Source organism: Callorhinus ursinus, unplaced genomic scaffold (assembly GCF_003265705.2).
Source record: "Callorhinus ursinus isolate GAN/ISIS: 27379988/994484 unplaced genomic scaffold, GSC_fseal_2.0 scaffold56, whole genome shotgun sequence".
Taxonomy (NCBI): Eukaryota; Metazoa; Chordata; class Mammalia; order Carnivora; family Otariidae; genus Callorhinus; species Callorhinus ursinus.
In genome coordinates, this window is record NW_027397118.1 from 7,027,590 (window position 1) to 7,049,945 (window position 22,356).

Below are 22,356 nucleotides of genomic sequence, written 5' to 3' on the forward strand. Positions count from 1 at the left end.
AACAACTGCAGACAGCACACAATAACATACCTTCTCTGGGGGAGGATGGTCCAACTTAAGTCTTCTCAGAAAGCCACTGGTCTCCTGGATCAGGTAAGTCTTCCTCCTGCCCTGGGGAAAAATGAGGCAGAGGTAGATGGAAGATAGGATGTATTCCTCCACACTTGGCCCTGCTAGGGAATAAAGTAGGAATCCACCCCCAACCTCCATGAAAATATGAGAAGGGGAAACAAGTGATTCCCTCAACAGTGTTTCATGGGGCTCTTACGGATATTAGAGAAAAAAATAGGTAAAGGGTTTGGAATATAGACTCCATAAAGGTCTCATCCTTGGCATCAACTGTCCCGGGCTGGTGACACTAGCCAAGATAGGCAAGGCTGGTCAACTGAGGAAAGTTGTGGTTCAGAAATTGCAGGAATCAAGGGAGTTTCTTAAAAAGGGGATTTCTCTTTCTCCCTCTCTCCTAGTTCCCTACACTCAGGAAACCTTGAGAGTTCCCTAGAGGGAAATGCTGACCAGCTATGAACTGACAAGTCTTTTAAATAGGGGAAAAACCCCAACAGCTGTATGTCTGGTGATACACGAATCCAGTGACTTATGAACACAGTATAATGGCCCAGCTTTCTTTTATGGGTGTGTGTATGCACTACTTTTGTTGGTATAGGGTGGGTTTTTGTTGGGGGACAGGAAGGAGCTGTTGTGTGTTTTTCAAGGCAGCCTCTCCTCACCCCTTACAATTAAGCAATTAAGAATCACTGGCCAGGAAGTCAACTGGGAGCAAACAGGAAAGCCCTGGGGAAAGCCTTGTCCAATCACTGAACAATAGCAATTCCTTTTAAGGTGAGTGCAGCAATAAGACAGGAAATAACATGTGTTGACTCTAGCTCTTAGTGCAATCTATCAACAAGGCCATGCTCACCACCTGCCTTGTCTCAGCCAATCTCAGGTCACCTACCTGAGAGTTGTGTAGACACAAAGGGAAAAGCCCAGGGGAACAGGAAGTTGTTGGTCAGTGAGCCTAATGGTTCTCTTCCCTGTGCTGAGTCATCTCTCACTGGGGCACCAGGGAACCACACCTGCCTAAATTTCTGAGGCAAATGGAAAACCCCAGCAGCCAGGATCCCTGAGAGGTTTTACCTTGGGTAATCCCTCTTACCAAGACCATTCACCTTTGGCATTTCCAACTGTAACATCTTTAGATCCCCTTCTTTCTGCTTAAGGGGAAATCTACACAGATGGAGGGGGCTCCCGGGGCCACAAGTTCAACATGGTTGTATAATCCATACAAAGCTTTTCCATGAAAATAGAACCTTAAATGCATTGCTAATTTAGCTAGTACTTAGTGATCATTTACTGTGTCCAGGTACTGCAGTAATTTTCACAACAACAGGTACTATTGTTGCCCACATTTCACAGATAGCGAATTAAGACATAGAGAAGTTAAGTAATATTCCCACGATCCTTATCTATCTATCTACTATATCCAGGACATTTAGCCCAGAGAAAGGAAACCAACATTTTATCTCCCACAATCTCTTGTTAAGGACTCAGAGAATGTAAGATCTGGAAAAGCCTTTAAAGATAACTGAGTAAACCCATGATTTTATAGATGAGAAAACAGAGCTGGAGAGGGGTTAGGGCGTATTTATTCAAGTCCCACAGTAAAACGAATGCACCCCTAATCTCCCACTTTTTGTACCTCTATTATATCCCGCTTCTTCCCTCCCAGAAGAAATCATTCTCCTGAATTTTTAAATCATTTCTTTGCTTTTCAATTCTCCATATTTATTATTCCCATTTTCTTCTCCTCTTGTTACCATTTTTACCAAAAGAACAATAGGAAAGAAAAGAGGGAAGGGAATGGAAAGGAAAAAGATGGGTAGGTAGAGAGAGAGAGAAAGAGAAGAGAGGGTGAGAGGGAAGGAGGGAAGGAGGGAAGGAGGGAGGGAGGAATGAAGGAAATCTGCCTAGCAATTACTGAGAAGCTGTAAGGGATGGAGAGAGGGTGGAAGGGAGGGAGGGAGGAAGGAAGGAAAGGAGGGAGGAAGGTGGGAAGGGAGAGAGGAAGGGAGGGAGGGAGACCATCTGCCTATCAGTTACTCAGAAGCTAGAAAACTTCAACTGCTAAAGCCCTAGTTTGGGCTTCAAGATGTTTCAAGACAAGCCAAATCCCTTGTTACATTGGATCAGTCCCGTCAACTGATTCAGAGCCTCAATTTCTCCATGTATAAAACCAGAGATTCACCATCCATCCGGTCACCTAAAAGCGTTCTGCCCTCACCAAAGAAGGCCAACCAGGCCCCTCTCCGTAGCAGTCGCCTTGCCCTCAACAAACATGGCCACTGCGCGTGACGTCGAGTCCCGTCGCCTCCGCCCTCCCTCCTTCCCTCGGGGGCGGCGAGCATCAATGACGGCGGCAGGCTGGGCGCATGCGCGGCGGCGGGGTCCGGCCCGCGGCGGCGGCGGCGAAGGGGCGGAGGGGTTCTCTTCCCGCAGTTGCCAACCTGCGGCGGCCGTGCAGGGATGGTGTAGCTGGGCCTGCGGGCAGGCGGCGGGGCGCGGGCGGGGGCGAGGCGGCCGCGAGGGCCGACGCCGCCTGACGGGCTCGGGTGTAGCGGCAGCACGCTGAGGGGGCGTCGCCGCCGCCGGCCCCCGGCGCCGCCGCGGGAGGCCGCGCCCGCCATGGCGGCCCGGGCGGTGCTGGACGAGTTCACGGCGCCCGCGGAGAAGGCGGCGCTGCTGGAGCGGAGCCGCGGCCGCATCGAGGGCCTGTTCGGCGTGAGCCTGGCGGTGCTTGGCGCGCTGGGGGCTGAAGAACCGCTGCCCGCGCGCATCTGGCTGCAGCTCCGCGGGGCGCAGGAGGCGGTGCACAGCGCCAAGGTGAGTCCCGCCGCCGCCCCCGCGCGCCCGCCTTCCGCGGCCCGGCCCCCGCGGCCTCGGCTCTGGCTGCCTGGGCGCCCCCACCCCCTTCCTCCCTGCCCTTCGTACGGGGACGCAGCGAAGCGCCGTGGGTAAGAGCGCGGTCTCTAGAGCCCACGGACCTGCGTTCTTAGCTTTTCGAGCCATGTGACCTTGGGCTAGCGGTTCAGTCCTGGGGCGCCTCAGTTTCCCCATTTGTAAAGTGGCGCTGACGAAAGGACCTCCCTCGGAGGGCTGTCGCGAGGATTGGAGTAGGTGCTGTTGTAAAGGGCAGAGCTCAGTGGCTGGCCTGGAGTGAGCGCGCTGTGAATGTTGCCTGTTATCTTTTCCCTCCCGGCCCTCGGATGGTGCGCAGGGCCTGGTATCAGGGCCCACAGCCTCCTTGTCCACCACATCAGCCACCTTTCTCTTCCCAGGCCTCCAGTACAGTGGTTCTAAACCTTTTTGGGATTTCAGTCCCTTTTTGAGAATCTGACAAAACCATTCTAGTAGTAAAATACACAGAATATCAAGAAGAGATAGGGATGTTTAATAATAGTGTTAAAAAGAGCATTATTTCTTGTATTGATGTTATGTTCAACTAACATTTATTTAATGGTTATAGCACATCAGACGTTATGCTAAAACACTTAAGGATTATCTAATGCAGCTCTTAAAAAATACAGTGAGGTAGATTTTATTATCTTCCTCTCTCTAAATTAACAGCTGGGGAAACTGAAACTCTGCAAGTGGTGACTCACCTTCTCTCAGAATCAGCATTTCAGGGTTATACCTACGCAACACCTTCAACTATTCCCCTTCCTTTCCAAGCCAAGAAACTAACAAAGCACATCCCCCCCTTTTCCAGGTGTCCAAATTTCTCCAGGTTTTCCCGTCTAGTACCTCGGGGAACCAGGATTCAGATTTAGGGCCCTTGTTCTGTCTCCCAAATGATAAGCCCTCTGGCTGGGAAGAAAATGCTCCTTTTTTGGCATCCCAGTTGAGAAATTTCACAGTGTCTTTGGAGAATTGGATATGCTCTAATTCCTGACCCCCTTAGATAAAAAAGCCTGGGTGCTTTTTGTTTTAGTATCTTCAGAAGAGATAAGACACTTAACTGTGATTCTTCTCCACAGCATAACTTAAAACATTGAAGATGTTGAATCAGGTTTGCTTTCCTGTTTAATCTTTCCCCTAACTTTTAATTTTCTAAGTGTTTTTTTATTTTAATTTTTTAAGGTAGGCTCCACGCCCAAAGTGGGTTTTGAACTCAAGACCCTGAGATCAAGAGCCACACATTCTATGGACTGAGCCAGCCAGGCACCCCCTAACTTTTAATTTTTAACTTCTTGGGCCCCTCATTCTTTTCTCCCTAGCTACCGAATTTGTTCCCACTCCCCAGAGCTAAAAGGTTTGACAGGACTAAGTCCTGTTAATGCTTCTGAAAATCTCTTAGATGCACTCATTCCTCCTTTCCATCGCCTCTGCTGCAGTTAAGACCTTTATTCTTGGTATGTGCCCCTCCCTTAGTTCACTGCCCTCACTCCATTCCTCCCTCTTTCCCTCCCTCCCTAGTACAACTTGCATTTAACTGATCCTCCCACAGAAAATCATGTTCCTGCCCTGGGACCTACGAGGACCTCCTGGTGCCTATCTCATTCACTCTAAATTTCTCCTGTGGAGATTTACAAAGTATTATCTAGTCCAGTCCCACCTTATTTTCCCAGTTCTCTGTCATAGCAACTCTCAAGCTTAAACCTCTACTGTTGTCTGACTAGTCTCACTTCTTTTACTTGGCCTTCACCTGCTCTTAGTTCAGCTTTATTCAAGACTCATCCCAAGTGTGGAAAGTGCTTCTTTTGCTCTAAAGAAAAACTTGGCATATTCTGCCAGACCCTCCCAACTCCTGTTCTCTTGCCTGTCCTGCCATGCACTTTAGCATAAGCTATTTGAAAAAGGTGTGTCTTACAATATCTTGGTGGTAAGTGTCACTTGCCCATGTATCTTTGCGATGTGTGTTACTCATAAGCCAATCCTCCCACTTGCAAGAAGTCCTGTTTCTTTCTTTTTCCTTGAGACTCATGGGTAAGCATTGAATGCCATAGTTGTTCGTTGGTTTTGGAGTTTGTTTTACATTCTTTTGAGGAAGAGAAAACCAATAACTTAAAAATTAACAGGAAAGCAAACTTCAGCATCTAAATTATTTTAAGTTGTGGAGGAGGAGAAAGTTTGGGGGAAGAAAGATTTAGAGTAAATAAGAATTGTTTAAACTAGCTGGTAGGTAGAGTCCTGATTAAGATAAGATACAGGCAACTGTTTTGGGTCCCTTCGGATGGTTTATTTTGTTTTCCTGCTCTTTCACTGCATTTAGCTAATGCTAGAGTAGAGGAGAATGTGGAGATTTAGTTTGTTAGGGCTCCATTGGCTAGAGGGAATGGGGCCTACAGGTAGAAAGTGATAATGTCCTAGGTTTAAAAAAAAGGCACACGCTCTAGAAGAGTGGCCACTTTTGTCAAAGGGGAAATGTGTTGGGGGTGATAGCACCTGAGCTGGGCTTTGAAGAGCCAGTAGTATTCCCAGGTGGAGGTAGTTGTGAGCAAAGGCTTGAAGTCCAAAAACACACAGAATATCTTGGTAGGAAGTATCAGAGCCTTGAGGGACCCAAATGCCAGGTTAAGCCATTGGGCCTTATTCAGTAAGTAGTCAGTGAGGATTTTTGAGAGAAGAAGGACTTGTCTTCTCTTTAGTTGGAAGGCAGGAAGACCCAACTGTGGAAGAGACATGTTCCAACCTGGACATGGGTAGGTGACAAAGTTTTCACTGGGATTTGGCAACTGAGTGGATGTAGGGATTGAGGGAGAGGTTTTTTTTTTTTTTTTTTAAAGATTTTATTTATTTATTCATGAGAGACAGAGAGAGAGAGAAGCAGAGGGAGAAGCAGGCTCCCCGCAGGGAGCCCGATGTGGGACTCGATCCCAGGACCCTGGGACCATGACCTGAGCCAAAGGCAGATGCTTAACTATCTGAGCCACCCAGGCGCCCGAGGGAGAGGTTTTAAACCTTGGTGTCAGGAAGGATGGTGGGTATGTTGTTTGACCTGTTGGTGGGGTCAGGTAGCCAACATTTAAAGAAAATTTGTGTGCCAGGAAGTTCACTAATGTTTGCCGCTGGACCTCAGGTAATCCACAGCCTAGTAGGGGAGACGAACTTGGAAACAAACAGTACAGTATGATACATGTTAACATTTGCTATATGTGCAAGGTGTTTACACTGATAAAGGAGAAGAAGGGTTGTTCTGCCTAACTAGGTGTTAAAGGATGAACAAGAGTTTTCCAGAGGGAAGAGCATGTGTAGTCACAGGGATATGAAATAGTGCTAGTTTATCACTGATTTCTCAAATCTAGGAGTAGATTGGTGGAAAGGGGCCAAGTCGTAGGTACTTGGGGCCTGCAGAAGAAAATGGATTTTACCAAGCAGGCAGGTAGTAGAGAGTCACGGAAGTGTTGTAAGAACAGGAATGCTGCCATCAGATTTACATTTCTAAGAAATAGCTCCATTGTCAGTGTTTATACGTCTACGCTCGTTTTTCTCAGTGTGGTCCATGGCTGGTTTGTGTTGATGTAAGGGTAGAAATTGGGGGTGTTTAGTGACTTTTATGGCAATGTGACATTACCACGAGGGCTGGAGAGGTGATCAAAGAGCGGAAAACCAGTAGAGAACTTTGTATGTGGGGGCCCAGCAGGAGGGGGCTGAAGTCAGGGGTGGCTGAAGTTGTGGAATCAAAGGAGGTTGAAGACTGAATTTCAGAGAGGAAGTGTAGGTACTGACTCCATGCTGCCTCATTCAGAGAGAGATCAAAGATGCAGTGCCTGGGAGGGATCCTTGGAGTCAGACAGTGGTGGGGAGGGGTGAGGCTGAAAAGATCTCAGCCTGGGAGCGAGAAGTTAGAACTCTTCCTTTAGCTCTAGGAGCCACAAATTCCATGCTCCATGGGTCCACGTAGAGAGACTGCATATGGAAGCAGCTGGTTGGTAGGGAAGGCCTGGTGAATAAGGTGCTCATGCTTTGTGGGAAAAGGTAACTGCCAGTGCTTAGTATTAGCCAGTTGCATAGTAGGGGCCCAGTGATGTCTCATCTCATTATCTGAGAAAAGCCAGGGGTTTGGATTTCATAATGTGAAACCTATTTTGTTTTTTAAGAGGCAACTAATTTATGTTTTAAAAACCATGCATGCTGTGAATGATATCTCAGTACAATTTGCATTAATGTATTCTTTTAAAAGTGCGTATGCTAAAAGCAAAAAGCAACCATGCATGCTAAACCAAACATGTCAGGACCAGGTTCAGCTTTTTAGGACCTCTTCTTTAGATATAGGAGACAGGATGAGTGACGATATGCTCCCCCCTCTCCCATTTGGTGAAGAGGGCAGTTGGACACCTTAATGGCCTGTAGTACTGTCTCAATAGAGTAAGATACCAGTTCATGCCTAGAGAGGGAGGGTGAGAGCTTGAAGACGGTGGAGTGTTAGGGTGGATGCAGTGGGACTTGGAAGTGCATTGGAAAAGAAGAAAAAGGGATTGGAACTGAAGGACCAGGGAAAGTTAGATGGCCGAATTTATAATATCACTTGATGCAGAAATTCTTCAGTAGGTGATGATTTCCCCCACTCTGGGTATTGTGAAGCCAACACACCAAGGACTAAAGGAATCCGAGGTGTTACTGAACAAGGCAGAATGGGGCCCAGGAAATGCTTCTGAGTGGTCAGCATTATTTGGGTTAGAACAATCCAAAAATCCATAAGACTTAACCTTCTACTTTGAGTGAACTGACAGCCAGAGAGGTTCAGACTGGAGAGGAGAAGGCAGAAAGGGGCATAATGAACTGCGAGAACAAAGGAAGGAATAAGACCTTAGACCCTGTCCCCTCCTAGACTCATGGAATCATATAGATAGGGCAAGTTCAATGAGTATTGGAGAATTGTGGACGTTGTAGTTAGGAATTTCAGAGATTAGAATCTTGCATATGGAGAAATTCTGAGAACCGAGGAGTGGTGCCTCAGTGGTCTGGGTATGAATGGAAGTATTCCCTTCAACTTAGAGAATTGAGAAGATAGAGGGGATGGAAGTGTGAGGCATCTGGAGATAATATAGTGCTGAAGTCAACAAGGTCCATAGTAGTGAATTGAGTGCTAACGTTAGTTTAGTTGGTTGATCCCAGAGCCTGTCCTGGAGGTTAACAAAACAGGAGGGAGTAATGGGAAGCAAATGGCATGGCTACTTGTACAGTTTTTCCATGAACCTTTAGGGTGCTAAACTTGTTAACCACAATTGCCTACCAGTTGGTGTTTCAGGCGTTAACCTCATAACAGTGAGTAGCCACCATGAGCCATAGCCGGAACACCAGTCTGGAGGACTGGGAAGCCTTGGTGGCTCAGTTAGTTAAGCTTCTTCTGCCTTCAACTCAGGTCATGATCCCAGGGTCCTGGGATCAAGTCTCGCATTGGACTCCTTGCTCAGTGGGGAGTCTGCTTCTCCCTCTTCCTGCTGCTCCCCCTGCTTGTGCGCTCTCTCGCTCTCTCTCTGACAAGTAATAAAAATCTTTTTTCCAAAAAGAAAAACAAAACTATTTGGAGGACTGATAAATCTTAAACATTGAAATTATAGTACACCCAAGAAACTATGCTAAGGTAGACTAAACATCTGATCCATTTTAATTTGTGAGGTAGAGAAAGAGGGAGAAAGAGGGTTGAAGAGTTGGCATTTGTCCTTAGGGTTTTTACTTACATGTTTGTGGTGTAAGAGAGGAGAAAGATAAGGATTGGAAAAAAAATGGAATTCTAGTAGAAGTGGCCCATTACTGCACTGACTTCAGAGGGTTAAAATGGACACTGTATTGTTTCATTTCCTTTCCTGTTAGGAGAGCTTGGTACCTGGTTTCATGAATGAATTCTTGAACAGTAGGTTTGTTCATGGAGGAAATAATTTGTAGATGTAATACTGGGTAGTGATCCCTATGCAAATAACCACATTGCCATGAAAAAGTAAAAGAAACCAGACTTCCCTTTTGATTTGATACAACCTAATGGTGTTACACTACTTAAGAAATATGGAATACCCGGAAATAAGTCACCTAGTTTTAGCTTCCTTCTTGTTAGAATGTAAAAGACAAATCTTTGTGACTGATGGCTGGAGTTTTTGTTTTGATTTTACCAGAAAGGAGGTGGGTGGCCTCTTTCATTTCCTAGAATGATTTTTTTTTTTTTTAACTAACTATAGTTGTGAAAATCATCTTCTTAAGAAATGGTGGTTTGTTCAGTTTCTTTTTATGGTTAATATTTTGGGGTTATACCAGAATGTTGAAATAAGGGATACTCACACTGGTTATACTGGGGTCAAAGTGATTGCCCATGACCGTAGTTTCCTCTTCCCTGTTTACCAGCTAGTATTGTAGGGTTTTAATTAAATCAAGGACAACATCTTGTTCTGTGTTGGCTTTTTACTAAATTAACGTAACTGTATTTAGAAGTCTTGCATTTCAAAGCCAAAATTATGGGGGAGGGGAATACTTAGAGTGATTAAAGAACTGTTTTTTTTTTTTAATAAGTTATGTCAAATGGAAACAACATAGGAAACTTCTTTGTTTAAAGAAACAGAATTATTATTTGTTATTTTAAGAGGTTCCCTTTGACTTGGAGAAGGTTTTTTATTCAGTTTAGTGCTGAGAGAATTAGTAATTTACATTAGTTGATGAATAAAGAGCCACATAATAAATATTTTAGATTTTGTGGACTATACGTCTGTCTCATACTCTGTTTTTGCTTTTTTACAACATTTTTGAAGGTAAAAACAGTTCTAATCCTGGGGACTGTACAAAAATAGTCCAGAGATAATCCAGTATGTAGCCACTACCACATGTGGCTATTTAAATTAGAGTTTAGTGAGATATTTACTCTCTCAGTTGAATTTCAGGTGCTCCATGGCCACGTGTAACTGGTGTATACCAGTGTGGGCAGTGCAGTTATTGAACATTTGTGCTATTTTGTCCAGAAGTTCTGTCAGACAGTGCAGCCCTAGAATGGAAATAATCCTTGGTTGGGCCTCCTAGACAATTCTCTGGTATGACATTGAAAGGACATGCAGCCATTCTTTTACCTTACTTCCTGAGTTTCTGTAATTTTTGTTAATTGTGTCTCCTGTAATCATAAATAACTTCCAAGGATGACTCTTGATCATAGAGACACGTGCGTATAGACTAACTTCATTGTATTTGGCATATGGCAGGAGATATTAGCAATTAGTAAACCTGGAGAACTATCCTCTGTGGAAATTTCATAGGAAACCTTCTTGTTGCATTTTTAATAGCCAGGTAGTTTTCATTTTTAATTGCCTTTTATGGCTCTTTTATTCTAAAGCTAGGAAACAGACCTCCAAAAAAATCAAGAAAGTCATCTTTCCATATTTCACCTGTAGTATCTGTACATTTGCATGACCTCTTCTCAAGGTTCCCAAAATATGCTAACATTTCTGGCCTGTCAGGAAGTGACTTTCTTTATACTATATGTAAGGCTGGGACCCTGTATGCCACAGAGCAGGTACCAGAGCATTGGTTCCATCCATGAACTACAGTCCTTGTTTTGTAATAGTGATGCTGCCATATCTGATTCAGCGGGATTCGTAAATAGGCATTCTAGTTATGGCCTGGGTTGCACATTGAATTTGTCTAATTTTATCCTAGTTAAAGTGAGGACAGATTGTCCCTGATCCCTATGCAAATAACCACATTGCCATGAAAAAGTAAACAAAACCAGACTTCCCTTTTGATTTGATACAACTTAATGGTGTTACACTACTTAAGAAATACAGAGTACCCGGAAATAAGTCACCTAGTTTTATCTTCCTTCTTGTTAGAATGTAAAAGACAAATCTTTGTGACTGATTGCTGGGGACCTTTGGGAAACCCCAAGGATAATTTAGGAGTTAATGCTTTCAGAGCGGTATACTGCACAGCACTAATGTGTATAAACCTCAAAGGTAAGCCGAGTGAAAGAAGACTTATATAAGAGTATATGTTGTATGATTCTATATATGTGAAATACTAGATAGGACAAAAAATTGTGTAATTATGGTGAAAAAATCAGAATAATTAGAGCAGAACAACTGGAAAAGGACATTAAACATAGGCTGAGTATTAGCAATACTAGGGAATCACTGTTCATTTTGTTGGGTGCCATAATGACATTGTGGTTTTATTAGAAAGCCTGTATGTGTTTAAATTGCACTTGGTGTCTGACTCATTTGGAAATTAATGATGTATCTAAAGAGGACCTTCGTTAAGCATTTACTATTAGTCCAATCAAGGTTTTAAAGTTAACTAAGGATATTGAAAATTATGTTTACGCTGACAGCTGAATAGCATATAACTTCTTATATTACAAAAGTTGTCAGTGTTAAAATTCAATTTAGTTGAACATATAAGCTTGTATTTTTCCTAATTATAAATGTGAGTAATTATGAGTAATATTAGCTTATCTGACCGGCAAGCCAGCAAAGTTTAGAAAGTTCAGATGTGTCTCATTTAAAAAAAAAAAAATCTTATTTAAAAAAAATATATGCGTGCATTGTATTCTACACTGATGAAATCAGGAAAGGGACATCTGTTTTTAAATTAGCATTAAAATTATCAATCCAACTGACCTAAGGATTATTTTCATTACATGAATTAGGATTCTTAAATAAAAATTCTTTTGAAGTGTCAGTTTCTGTGAGTTTGTGAGACTTTTTTTTCTTTTGGTCCTTAAAAGGCTAATGTAAGTATTAGATGTTTAGTTTCTTTATTTTCTAGGAATTCTAGGTATATAGATTTATGTAAAAGCTTGTTATTCTCTATAAACCAATTAGAACAGCGGTTCTTTAAGAAACTTTCTAATTTATTAATACCCCTGGAGGTAGGAATATATTTCATACTCACACCATGAGAAACAAAGGCTTTTCCTCATTTTATAGATAAAAACATGCAGAGAGCTTTGAGTCCTGGTTCCACAGCCTTAGCCATATGTCAGAAGTAATCCAAAAACACAAAACTGGTCCAGATTTCAAAAAGGCTGTTCTTTCAGTGGTTCTGAGACATGTTCATACACAAACAGAAAAGACGAAAACCAGATTTTCTTGTAGTCTCTCATCCAATAGAAAATAGATTCATCATCTACTGACAGATCCCTTGGTCAGACTGTAAAATCAGATTACTGTAGTCTAGGTTTGTGTATACTAAGGGTGTAGTTGAGGCTGACCTGGTAGTATGTAACCAGTGGTGCAGGTGTAGAAAGGGACATGTGGCCAAGAACTCTAAAGCAAAAACAAAATCAAAAGAATAAAAAAACAAGGAAATAGCACTAGTAAAATTCTCTTCCTGCTTGGGATTCACTCTGGGACCCAAAATGAGACATGGTTGGGCTTACACAACCCATGCAGTCCTCTTTGTGGGCCACTCAGTTTAATAGCTCCAAGCAGGTGAGTCCACTTGGACTTCTTCATGAGTCCTATAAACTGCCAAAGTGTTAAGTTAAAAAAAAAAAAAAAAACCGAAAAACTAAACGTGACTTTCAGACAGGTAACTCATGAATGAGGGAACCAGCAGTAATGTAAACTGGTTCAGAGAGCATTTGAGGATCTGAGTATTTATCTACACTAAAAGAATGGTGGAGTAAAATTGCTTGATGAGATACAGATTGCTTTATATCTCTCAGAGCAGTAAAAAATGGAGATACTGTCATCTCTGCTAGACAAAAAAAAAAAATCTACATTTTAATATGAAGCATCCCGGTTTAGGCCCAAATGAGTAATGAATGGTGTGTCAGACAAAGGTAAATTTCCCAGAGAATTAAATACTCTGTGGGTGGGCCAGAGAGAGTGCTCCATTATGATTGAAAGGCCATCCTTTTGCCTTTTTTTGGAGTATTTAAAATTTTCTTAATATTATACAAACTATTAAAGTGGGACCCCTCCCCCCACCTCCTTTTGGTCATCTTGGCCATTTTCTCTTTTACAGTGTTACCCACATCATTGATACTAGGCTGGATGTCGGCCTGTGTTCTCAAACTTACTAATTTCTTTTTGAATGCATATTTGTTCAATATTTATTGATTAGTTCAGGGTTTCTCAACAATGGCACTGTTGACATTTTGGTTAGAGAATATTTTGTTGTGGGGGTTGTATTGTGCTTTCTAGGATGTTCAGCAGCATCCCTTACCTCTACCCCTGAGATGCCAGGAGCACCCGATCAGGGTGACAATCAGAAATGTCTCCTGACACTGCCAGTGCCCCTAGGAAGAGCAAAATCATTCCTGGTTGAGAACCACTGTGTTAAATAACCAAGGCCAGGCCCCGCACTGTCTAGTCAAGTTGTGTAAATGCTGTAATTCAAATAATGAGATAACTGTTGTGTGTAGAAAACATTAACATCTCCCTCACCCTGTTCTTGAAAGGTGTTTTTGGATGAATATAAGGAAGGAAAGGTCAAATTAGGCTGCAGAAATAAGAAAATGGACTAAAATCCAAACCACAGAGGACTTTGAATGTGGTTCTGAGGATCTTGAACATTAATGCTATGTAGTGAGGACCTTTAGAAAGTTTTTGAGTAAGGAAGTGAAACAGGTGTGCTTTCACATGTCACCAATACTGTTACTAGGGGGTGGAGTGTGACAAGACTCACAACAGAAAGAAGGGTTTAGAGTTGGTTGCAGTAATATTCACGTGAGACAAGATTTGTGAAAAATTGCATGTGATGAGAAGGAAAGAAAGCTTTGAATCCAGGCAACTATGTTTCATTTTTAAGGGAACTTGGACCAAAGACAGGTGGAGAGTTGTGAGCTCTGATGGAGATTATTAAATTTGAGGCACTTGTGGGACAGTCCAGTAGAAGTGCCCAGGGGATGGATAGTTTGCAGCCTAATGGTTTTAAGGGCTAGAGATGGAAATTTGGAGTTGGCATCATAGAAGTAAAAGTTACGGTTGGAACCTGAACAGTCTGTGAGAATATAATTGAGGGAGAAGACCAGGAAGGAACCTTGGGGAAGGCATACGTTTAAGGTGCAGTAGGAAGTGGCAGCAGAGGATTTGGGGAAGTAGAAAGATTAGGAAGTAGACAGCTAGCGGTATTTCTGAAGTATGGAGAGGAAATAACTTCAGGGAGAAGTTGGGCAACCATATTGTGCTACAGAGAGCCTGAGTAGGAGAGTACAGAGAAGGGACCTTTGCATTTGACAGTAGTTGTCATGGTTGGCATTCAAGAAAGTGGTTTCAGTTTGAATGGGGGCAGAATCCAGATTTCAAGGGGTTGGCAGTGAAATGGAGTTTAGGCTACTTTTTCAAAAAGTGTGGAAATGAAGACAGAGATGGAGCAGTCCTGTGCATAGGCAGTAAGGCTGAAGGAAGTGTTCTGTAGGATCAGGGAAACCCACACAGGTTTGTAGGTGGGCAGGGGTGAGTAAAAAGGGAGTGATGAATCAAGACCTGGGAAAGGGGCATGGCTTTGAAACAGAAGGAAGGAGAGAACAAATTAATGAAAGGTAGAATTTTGTAGATGAAAAAGGAGAGGCAGTTAAAGAGGTTCACAAATGTTGGCCTTTAGACTGTGATAAAATAATTTATTTTACTAAGAGTGAGAAGAGTAACAAATGAAGTTTGGGACCTGAACATAATTTGGGAAGAGTGAAGAATAAACTGTTCAGGAGAGCTGAAAGTTTTGGAAGCTGTAGAATTTCAGAGATTTACAGGAATGGGGATTGAAGTCAAGGGTAAATACTGAGTGTGGCTCCTGGTCCTGTTTCAAGAAGTACACTCAGCGAGCAGGAAGGAAGTTCTTCCCTGTGGAGCTGTTAAGGCACCCCTCCTGGCAAAGAACTTCGTAGACATTTTAGAAATGAGATTGAAGAGCAAGATGGAAGAGAAAGCAAATGTTGGAATTACATTGGAAAAATGGCTGATATGGTTGTTCATTTTATAGCAGTATTATTAATATAGCCAGATAGATAACTAAAATGGATGTTACAGATTTGTAGATTAATGATGTTAAAAAGCTTGTTTTTTTCTAAGGCTTATGTGGTGCTTCGAACTTACACATATTCTTTGGGATTCATGTCAATGTCTAAAAATCGCATTACTCCTACTTTCTTTTTCTCTTAGAGATAACATACAATACCATTTATGCAAGACTCTCCTAAAAGAAATCTTTAGAATCCTGAAGTGTGCAGCCAGAGATGAGAACTACTGTTCCAAAACATTTTAGGAATCTCTCTCTAATGTATTAAGAGCTTCCTTGCCTGCATAGTTTCTTTTTCCTCAATGATTGTGGCCCACTTGAGTGTCTTCTGTTATGTTGTGCTAGGCCACAGTTATGCTCCTGGCGGCTGCCAAAATGTGTTAGATTTGCACTCATGCTACCTGATCTTGAATTGTTGTGGCTTTTAACCATTATGTCTTCCTTAAATTTGTTTTTGCACCTGTGCTGTCAGTTGTCATTTGCTGTTACGTGCTCTGTAGGTAGTGCCCTCTGTTGTTCCTTCTGTACTTTCAACCAGCTGCTTCAAACCATATGTGACCTGGGCCATAAGCTGACAAAGCGCCTCACGTGTGCTCCCATAATAAGAGATGGTAGATGGTGAACAGTGGTGCCCAGAAACCTTTCCGCAGGTCAAACCTGTAGACTCTTGAGTAGCCACTTTGATCTTTTCTGATTTTAGATAGGTTCTGAATGGCACAGGTTGCCAGGAACTTCTGTCTGGATTTGTGAAATGATAGAATAGAGTTGAGAAGAGCTGAGTTTGTAGAAGGTAGAATAATAGAAAGTCACTTTGCTATTGAAAGGGAAGTTATTATTGTATATACCGGATGCCCCCTCCCCTCCCTTTTTTCCTTAAAAGCCTGAGTACAGTAAACAGAGTATGAATATGGCAGGATGAGGGAGACAGTTTTTGCCTAACATTCAAATGTTCAGGTAACCAAATACAGCCAAATGCAAATGATGGATATTTGGGTCCACAGATACTTATCAGCGCAACTGATGGCCGGACATCTACAATGTAGTAATACTGTATACTTGTATACTTTATTGTTCACTTCTGAATTTGAATATAAAAATCCATTGTTGCTACTTAGTAATTCACAAGAGTAAATTATTAATGAAAAAATGGTAGTCTGAATCTCAAAGGATAATTACTCCTTTCTTTTGGGAGTACACACACAGTTTTGTGCATGTGAAGCTATAACAAGCTCTTAGCACAACTCTCCCTCAAAACTATGCATTTAATCTTGCAGTAATAGTTTTAGTTTCTTGGGGAATGTCAGATGACTGTGCTTGTATTGGGCATTTCTCTGCCAGTCCTCCTGGTGCTTACACACTGAGAGCCTCCAGAGCTCTCCTGAGGCCCTCTATCATCTTTTCAGAGGATCTCACTTTTACTTAATTTTTTTTTCTCTGAAAGATAGTAATCTAAATAGTATCTGGATACATCCCCAAGAATATCTCTTGCTGTGAAATGATTACATAAGCAATGAAAAGTAAATTGATTTTTTGTAAATCACGTATCAGATTTATAATTTTAGAGTATGTATTTTCTGTAGGTTCAAATGTATAAAATTGATTAAGTTGATAAAAACACAGACTTTTATGGTTATCATTAAATGATAATATGGGAAATCTCTGTACCTTCTCAATTTTGCTGTGAACCTTTAACTGAAAAATTAAAGTCTACTTAAAAAAAATCAGAATCAGGATTATCACAAATCTTTGCAGTTACCTGTCTTATCTCAGCATCCAGTTTAATTTTTACTTTTTTTTTTATTTGGTTGTATAGGATTGAGAACATCCTAAATCAGTCAGTATAATCACAATTAATTAGTTATAGCTCTTCTTGAAGATTATACCAATCCAGAAAAATAACAGAAATAATGGAAAATATTTGTTTCAGAGATGAATCACTCACAGTATTTCAAAACTGCTAACATTTTTTATGTTAAATGTCAGGTAAGAATCAAGCAAAACAAAATTAACACCAAAGCTATCACTAATATAGCATCACAACATGCTATGTATCCATTTTTAAAATTTAATTAAAATTAGGAAGTAAGGAATATACCAAAATAATATATGCACGTGGTTAAAACAAAAAAGTAGTACTGAGGGTTTTTATAAGGAACAATAACAGTCCCTTCTACTTCCTAAAGGCAACTACTTTTTACTGTTTTTAGCTGTTTGTTTTGATGGTTACCTAAAGAATTATAAATATACAGCTATTTCTTATAAATTTTAGGCATTATCCACTTTCTTTAAGATAGATGAGGTGGGGCACCTGGGTGGCTCAGTTGGTTAAGCATCCAGCTCTTGGTTTTGGCTCAGGTCAGGATCTCGTGGTCCTGGATCGAGCCCCTCATCGAGCTCTGCACTCATGTGGAGTCTGCTTCAGATTCTCTCTCCCTCACCCTCCCACTCACTCTCACTCTCTCTTTATCTCAAATGAATAAATAAAATCTTCAAAAAAAAAAAAAAGATCAGTGAGGCAAAAACTACCCCCCATTTTCCCATTTACTGTGGTCTGAATATTTGTGTTCTGTCACAATTCATGTGGTGAAATCCCAATGCCCGATATGATGGTGTTAGGAGGTGGGGCTTTGGGGAGGTGATTAGGTCAGGAGGGGCTTGAATGAAGTTAATACCCTTATAAAAGAGGCCCGGGAGAACTTCTTTGCTTCTTCCACCACGTGGAAATACAACAAGAGGTCTGTACCCGGAAAGAGAGCCCTCACCGGAGCACACTGGCCCTCTGATCTTAGGCTTCCAGCCATCAGAACTGTGAGAAATAAATTTCTGTTGTGGGCGCCTGGGTGGCTCAGATGGTTGAGCGTCTGCCTTCGGCTCAGGTCATGATCCCAGGGTCCTGGGATCGAGTCCTGCATCGGGCTCCCTGCTCCTTGGGAGCCTGCTTCTCCCTCTGCCTCTCTCTCTCTCTCTGTCTCTCATGAATAAATAAAATCTTTAAAAAAAAAATAAAAAATAAATAAATAAATAAAATAAATTTCTGTTGTTTCTAAGACACCCAGTCTGGTATTTTGTTATAGCAGCCTGAATGGACTAAGACACCAGTATAGTTATTTTATTTTTAGTTAAAGCAAGAAGCAAGGTTTATATAGTAAAATGACTTCTGTAAATATTAACTGCAAAGCCCAGTACTGTATTACATTATGTTTTCCTTCTGATATAGCTTTTAATTTTTACTATAATTTGTCTGCCCTGTTTTCATCTGCTTGTGAAATATGATTTAAACACATCCGTAATATTGTACAAATACTCCTTTATATCAGCTACTCATTGAACTGCCTTTTCTGGGAGAACGTCCCTTGAGCCTCCTTCCCTCCTCCACTCAGCTAGTTGCTCGGCTGGTTTGCCGCACAGCTATAGTTTTTGGACTTCTATTTGCCAGTCTTGGATTGAATATACTAATTACTTCATCTCCCTTATTTTTGGTGGCCTTCATCTTGAAATAGTTCTTCAAGAAAACAGTCTGTGGGAGTAATTTTGTTGGCTTTTAGCATGTCTGGAAATGTCTTTAGTGTGGATGGTAGACAATTACGGATTGAAAATCACTTTCCCTCAGAATCTTGAATGCGTTGCCATCCTTCTCCCCCGTTCGTCCAGATCTGCTGTGAGAAGGTCGGGTATTCCGACTGTCATTCTTTTATATGTGTCCTGTTCCCTTCCTGTCCCCCGGATTTTTTTCTTGTGGGCCTTTAAAGAGTAATCATGCTTGGATAGTCTGTGGACCCTAAGATGGTATCAGTGTGCTTTAGTTCCCAGTCCGGATTTGATGTAATTTTTTCACTGGTCATACATGGGTCTTGTGTATTTTAGTTCCAGGAAATTGTTTGTTTTACGTCTTTATTAATTGCCATTCTGTTTTTGTTTTTGGTTTTGGTTTTTGGTTTTTTTGGAATGTCAGTTATTTGGATTTTGGATATCATGTATGGACCCTTAAAGTTTCTTTTCCCTCCTGTTTTTTACTTTGTTTTTTGTGGTACTTTTGGAGAGCTTTCTTCCACTATGTCTTTGAAATTCTTCTGTGGACTTTTATTTTGGTCATCATATCCTTAATTTACTAGTACTCTTATTTTGATTGTCTTTCTTTAGCATCTTGATTTTTGTTATATGAATTCATTATCATCGTATATCTTTTTGAAAGCACTAATTAAACTTTTGTTGAAGTTTTCTTTCCTACCCTGCATTCAGTACCTAGTTTCCCTCTATTTTATGTTCTACTCTATTGGTTCCTGTCTTTCATATTTGAGATCTTATTCTGACATGGGTCCTTTTTTATATTTCATATGGAATCTGAAAAACTAGTTGGAAGCCTTGTGTCTGGGCAGGATCTGTTGCTAGGTGGGCTTTACAACTTGGATCAATTTGAGAGTTAGCCCTTGTTTGAGAGGATACTTGTTTTAGAAGCCTTTTATCTGGAGAAGAAACCTCTTCTCTCCAGGTTGGCTAATTGCTGGCATTTCACTGAGTGGGTGTGATCAATTTTTTCTCATCCAGTGGCTGCACAGTAGTCTCAACAGTATTTAACTCATGTGAATTCAGCCATGCACTTACTTAGGCTAAACAGGCAGCATTACTTAAATATTAACAGGTAGCCAGGAGATTCTAGTTCTGAGGAAGATAGAACAAGCATACTCTACCCTGTCACTTCTACTGAATATAGTTAGAAAACCTGGATAGAATGCATGGTGCAGCTAATATGAGGGCTCTGAAAAGTAAACAGTAGGCAGACTGGATTAGAAAACCAGAATTCAGAGCACCACCAAACCAGTGGTGAGTTTGCCACTTTTTCCTCTCTTTTGTCCCCCAGCCTGAATTCAGCACAGCTCAACCTGGAAGTGAAATGAGCACCAAGGCATAGAAAGAGCAGTAGGAGAAGCCCTCCAGTTTGGACTCCAGGGGCAGAAAAGGGAGCACCTAATAGAAGGCAAAGGCCATTTTCTTCATTCCAGTGCATACCAGCTTCCAGACAATCTTGTGACTGTGGCAGGGGGAGGTTGCAGGAACCAAAGTTCTGAGGGCGGAGAACCTTCCTCTCCAATTGGTGGAGTTGTGGTCTCAAGAGGATGGGGCCAGCCTCATTACTTTCTCTGTGTGTGTCCCCTGGGATGACCCAGGCACAGCTGCAGAATGCAAGGCAAAGTGGGGTAACCAAAGCCCCAGCTTTCTAACTGGAGGACTGGAAAAAAGAGCCTCAGGGAACCAGAAAGCACTAAAAATATGGCAGAGAGGGAGGAGCTCAGAAAAGTGACTCCATGAAGTTTGTTGATGATCTCCTGGGTTTATCCCTAAACTACACATGTGTGGATCTACTTTTCATCAGGATGACAAAGACTTTTGAAAACTGAACTAACCTACCATCTAGGTTCCAGATTGGCCTCTGGTAGCACATATGCGGAACAGATACAGATAACATCTCAGAGACTTTAAAAACTGAATTGACACTAGAGTCACAGCTTACTGAAGACAGGTTGCAGCTTGCAGCCTGAATCTAACTAGGTTAATTACCTGCTAGAACAGAAGTATCGACATTCATCCTAGGATTTGAGTAAGACTCATAGTCTCATAATATTCAGAATGAATACAATACAGAATTACTTGGCATGTGAAGAACAAGGAAAATATCAACTCTCCTGAGAAAAGACAGCAGACACCAGTGCCAAGATGACACAGATGTTAGAATCTTCTAACAAAGACTTTTTGTTTTATTTTTTTAAGATTTATTTATTTGAGAGCATGCCCACGAGCTGGGGAGGGGGGGCAGTACGAGAGAATCTCAAGCAGACTCCCTGCAAAGCGCAGAGCCCAACTCGGGGCTGGATCTCACAACCCTGAGATCATGACCTGAGCCAGAATCAAGAGTCGGATGCTCAATTGACTGAGCCACCCAGGCGCCCTTACCTACCTGTCTGTCTGTCTATCTATCTATCTATCTATCTGTCTGTCTGTCTATCTCCACACCCATTGTGGAGCCCATTGTGGAGCCCAATGCGGAGCTTGAACTCATCCTGAGATCAAGAGATCTGAGCTCAGATCAGGACTCGGACACTTAACCAAAGCCATCCAGGTATCCCATCTAACAAAGACTTTAAAAACATCTATTATAAAAATGCTCCAACAGACAATCACAAATATTCTTAAAAGTAATTAAATAATAGAAGGTTTCAGTGGAGAAATAGAAGATACAAAGAACCGAGGGAAGCGCCTGGGTGGCTCAGTCGTTAAGCGTCTGCCTTTGGCTCAGGTCATGATTCGAGGGTCCTGGGATCGAGTCCCACATCAGGCTCCCTGCTCAGCAGTAGGCCTGCTTCTCTCTCTCCCACTCCCCCTACTTGTGTTCCCTCTCTCACTGTCTCTCTCTGTCAAATAAATAAATAAAATCTTAAAAAAAAAAAAAAGATACAAAGAACCAAATGGAAAGGTTAGCAGTGAAAAATACAATAACCTAAATTAAAAACTCACTGGATAGGCTTGATTTTAAAATGTAGGTGACAGAAGAGTCAGTGAGTTTGAAGATAGAAAGTAGAAGTTATCCAATCTGAATGAGAGGAGACAGGAGTGTGGCGCTAAAAAAATTTGGAGAAATAATGGCTGAAGACTTCCAAAATCTGGCAGAAGATGTAAACATATAATTTAAGAAGCTCAGTGAACACAAACAAAATAAGCTCCAAGACTTCCACACCCAGATGTCATAACCACAGTGCTGAAAACTGAAGACAAATGAAAAATTATGAAAGCATCTAGAAAAAAACACATGTAGAGTAACAGCAGTTAGAATGAGTATAGGTTTCTCATCAGAAACCACAGAGGCCAGAGAAGTAGCACAATATTTTTGAAGTAGTAAAAAACAAAACACAAAAAAATGTTGACCAAAAATTCCCTATCCAGTGAAGTTATCCTTCAAGAATGAAAGTGGAATAAAGCATGATAAAAATTCTCAGTTGCAGAAAAACTAAAATGAAATCATTGCCAGTAGCCTGCTCCAAAAGAATTGGTAAAGGAAGTGCTTCAGACAGAAATGATAAATATCTGGATAAATATAATAGATTACTTTCTCCTCTTGAGTTCTTTAAAATGAGTTAATGGTTGAAAACAAAATTTATAACATAGTCTGATGGGATTTCAAATATATATATACATGTAATTTATGTGATAACTGTAACATACAAGGGAGGGCAGAGAGAATGGAGACCAAGATTAAGGATGATAGTGGTGTTCTAAAATTTATACCCAGGGGATTTTAAGTTAGGCAAGTGACTGAATGATGGCGTGGAGAAGTCAGTGCCACTGAGGGAAGATTTTGATCATTTATATCTCCCAGGAGAAGGATGCATACTTCACTGTGCTGGGCTACAGGTGAAGCATCAGGTTTTG

General features: G+C 41.6%; 1 protein-coding gene across 2 annotated transcripts in view; it reads left to right on the forward strand.

Annotated features, from left to right (window-relative positions):
• Positions 1-2,455: 2,455 nt before the first annotated feature.
• Positions 2,456-22,356, forward strand: part of N4BP1 (NEDD4 binding protein 1) — a 47,581-nt gene continuing 27,680 nt past the window's right edge. Inside the window, exon 1 of one of the 2 annotated variants that reach the window (XM_073884392.1) lies at positions 2,456-2,880. In XM_073884392.1, coding sequence (XP_073740493.1) covers positions 2,683-2,880 — 198 coding nt within the window. In that variant the 5' untranslated portion in view covers positions 2,456-2,682. The remainder of the gene's footprint in view (positions 2,881-22,356) is intronic. The other variant, XM_025852329.2, reaches the window with a different exon arrangement.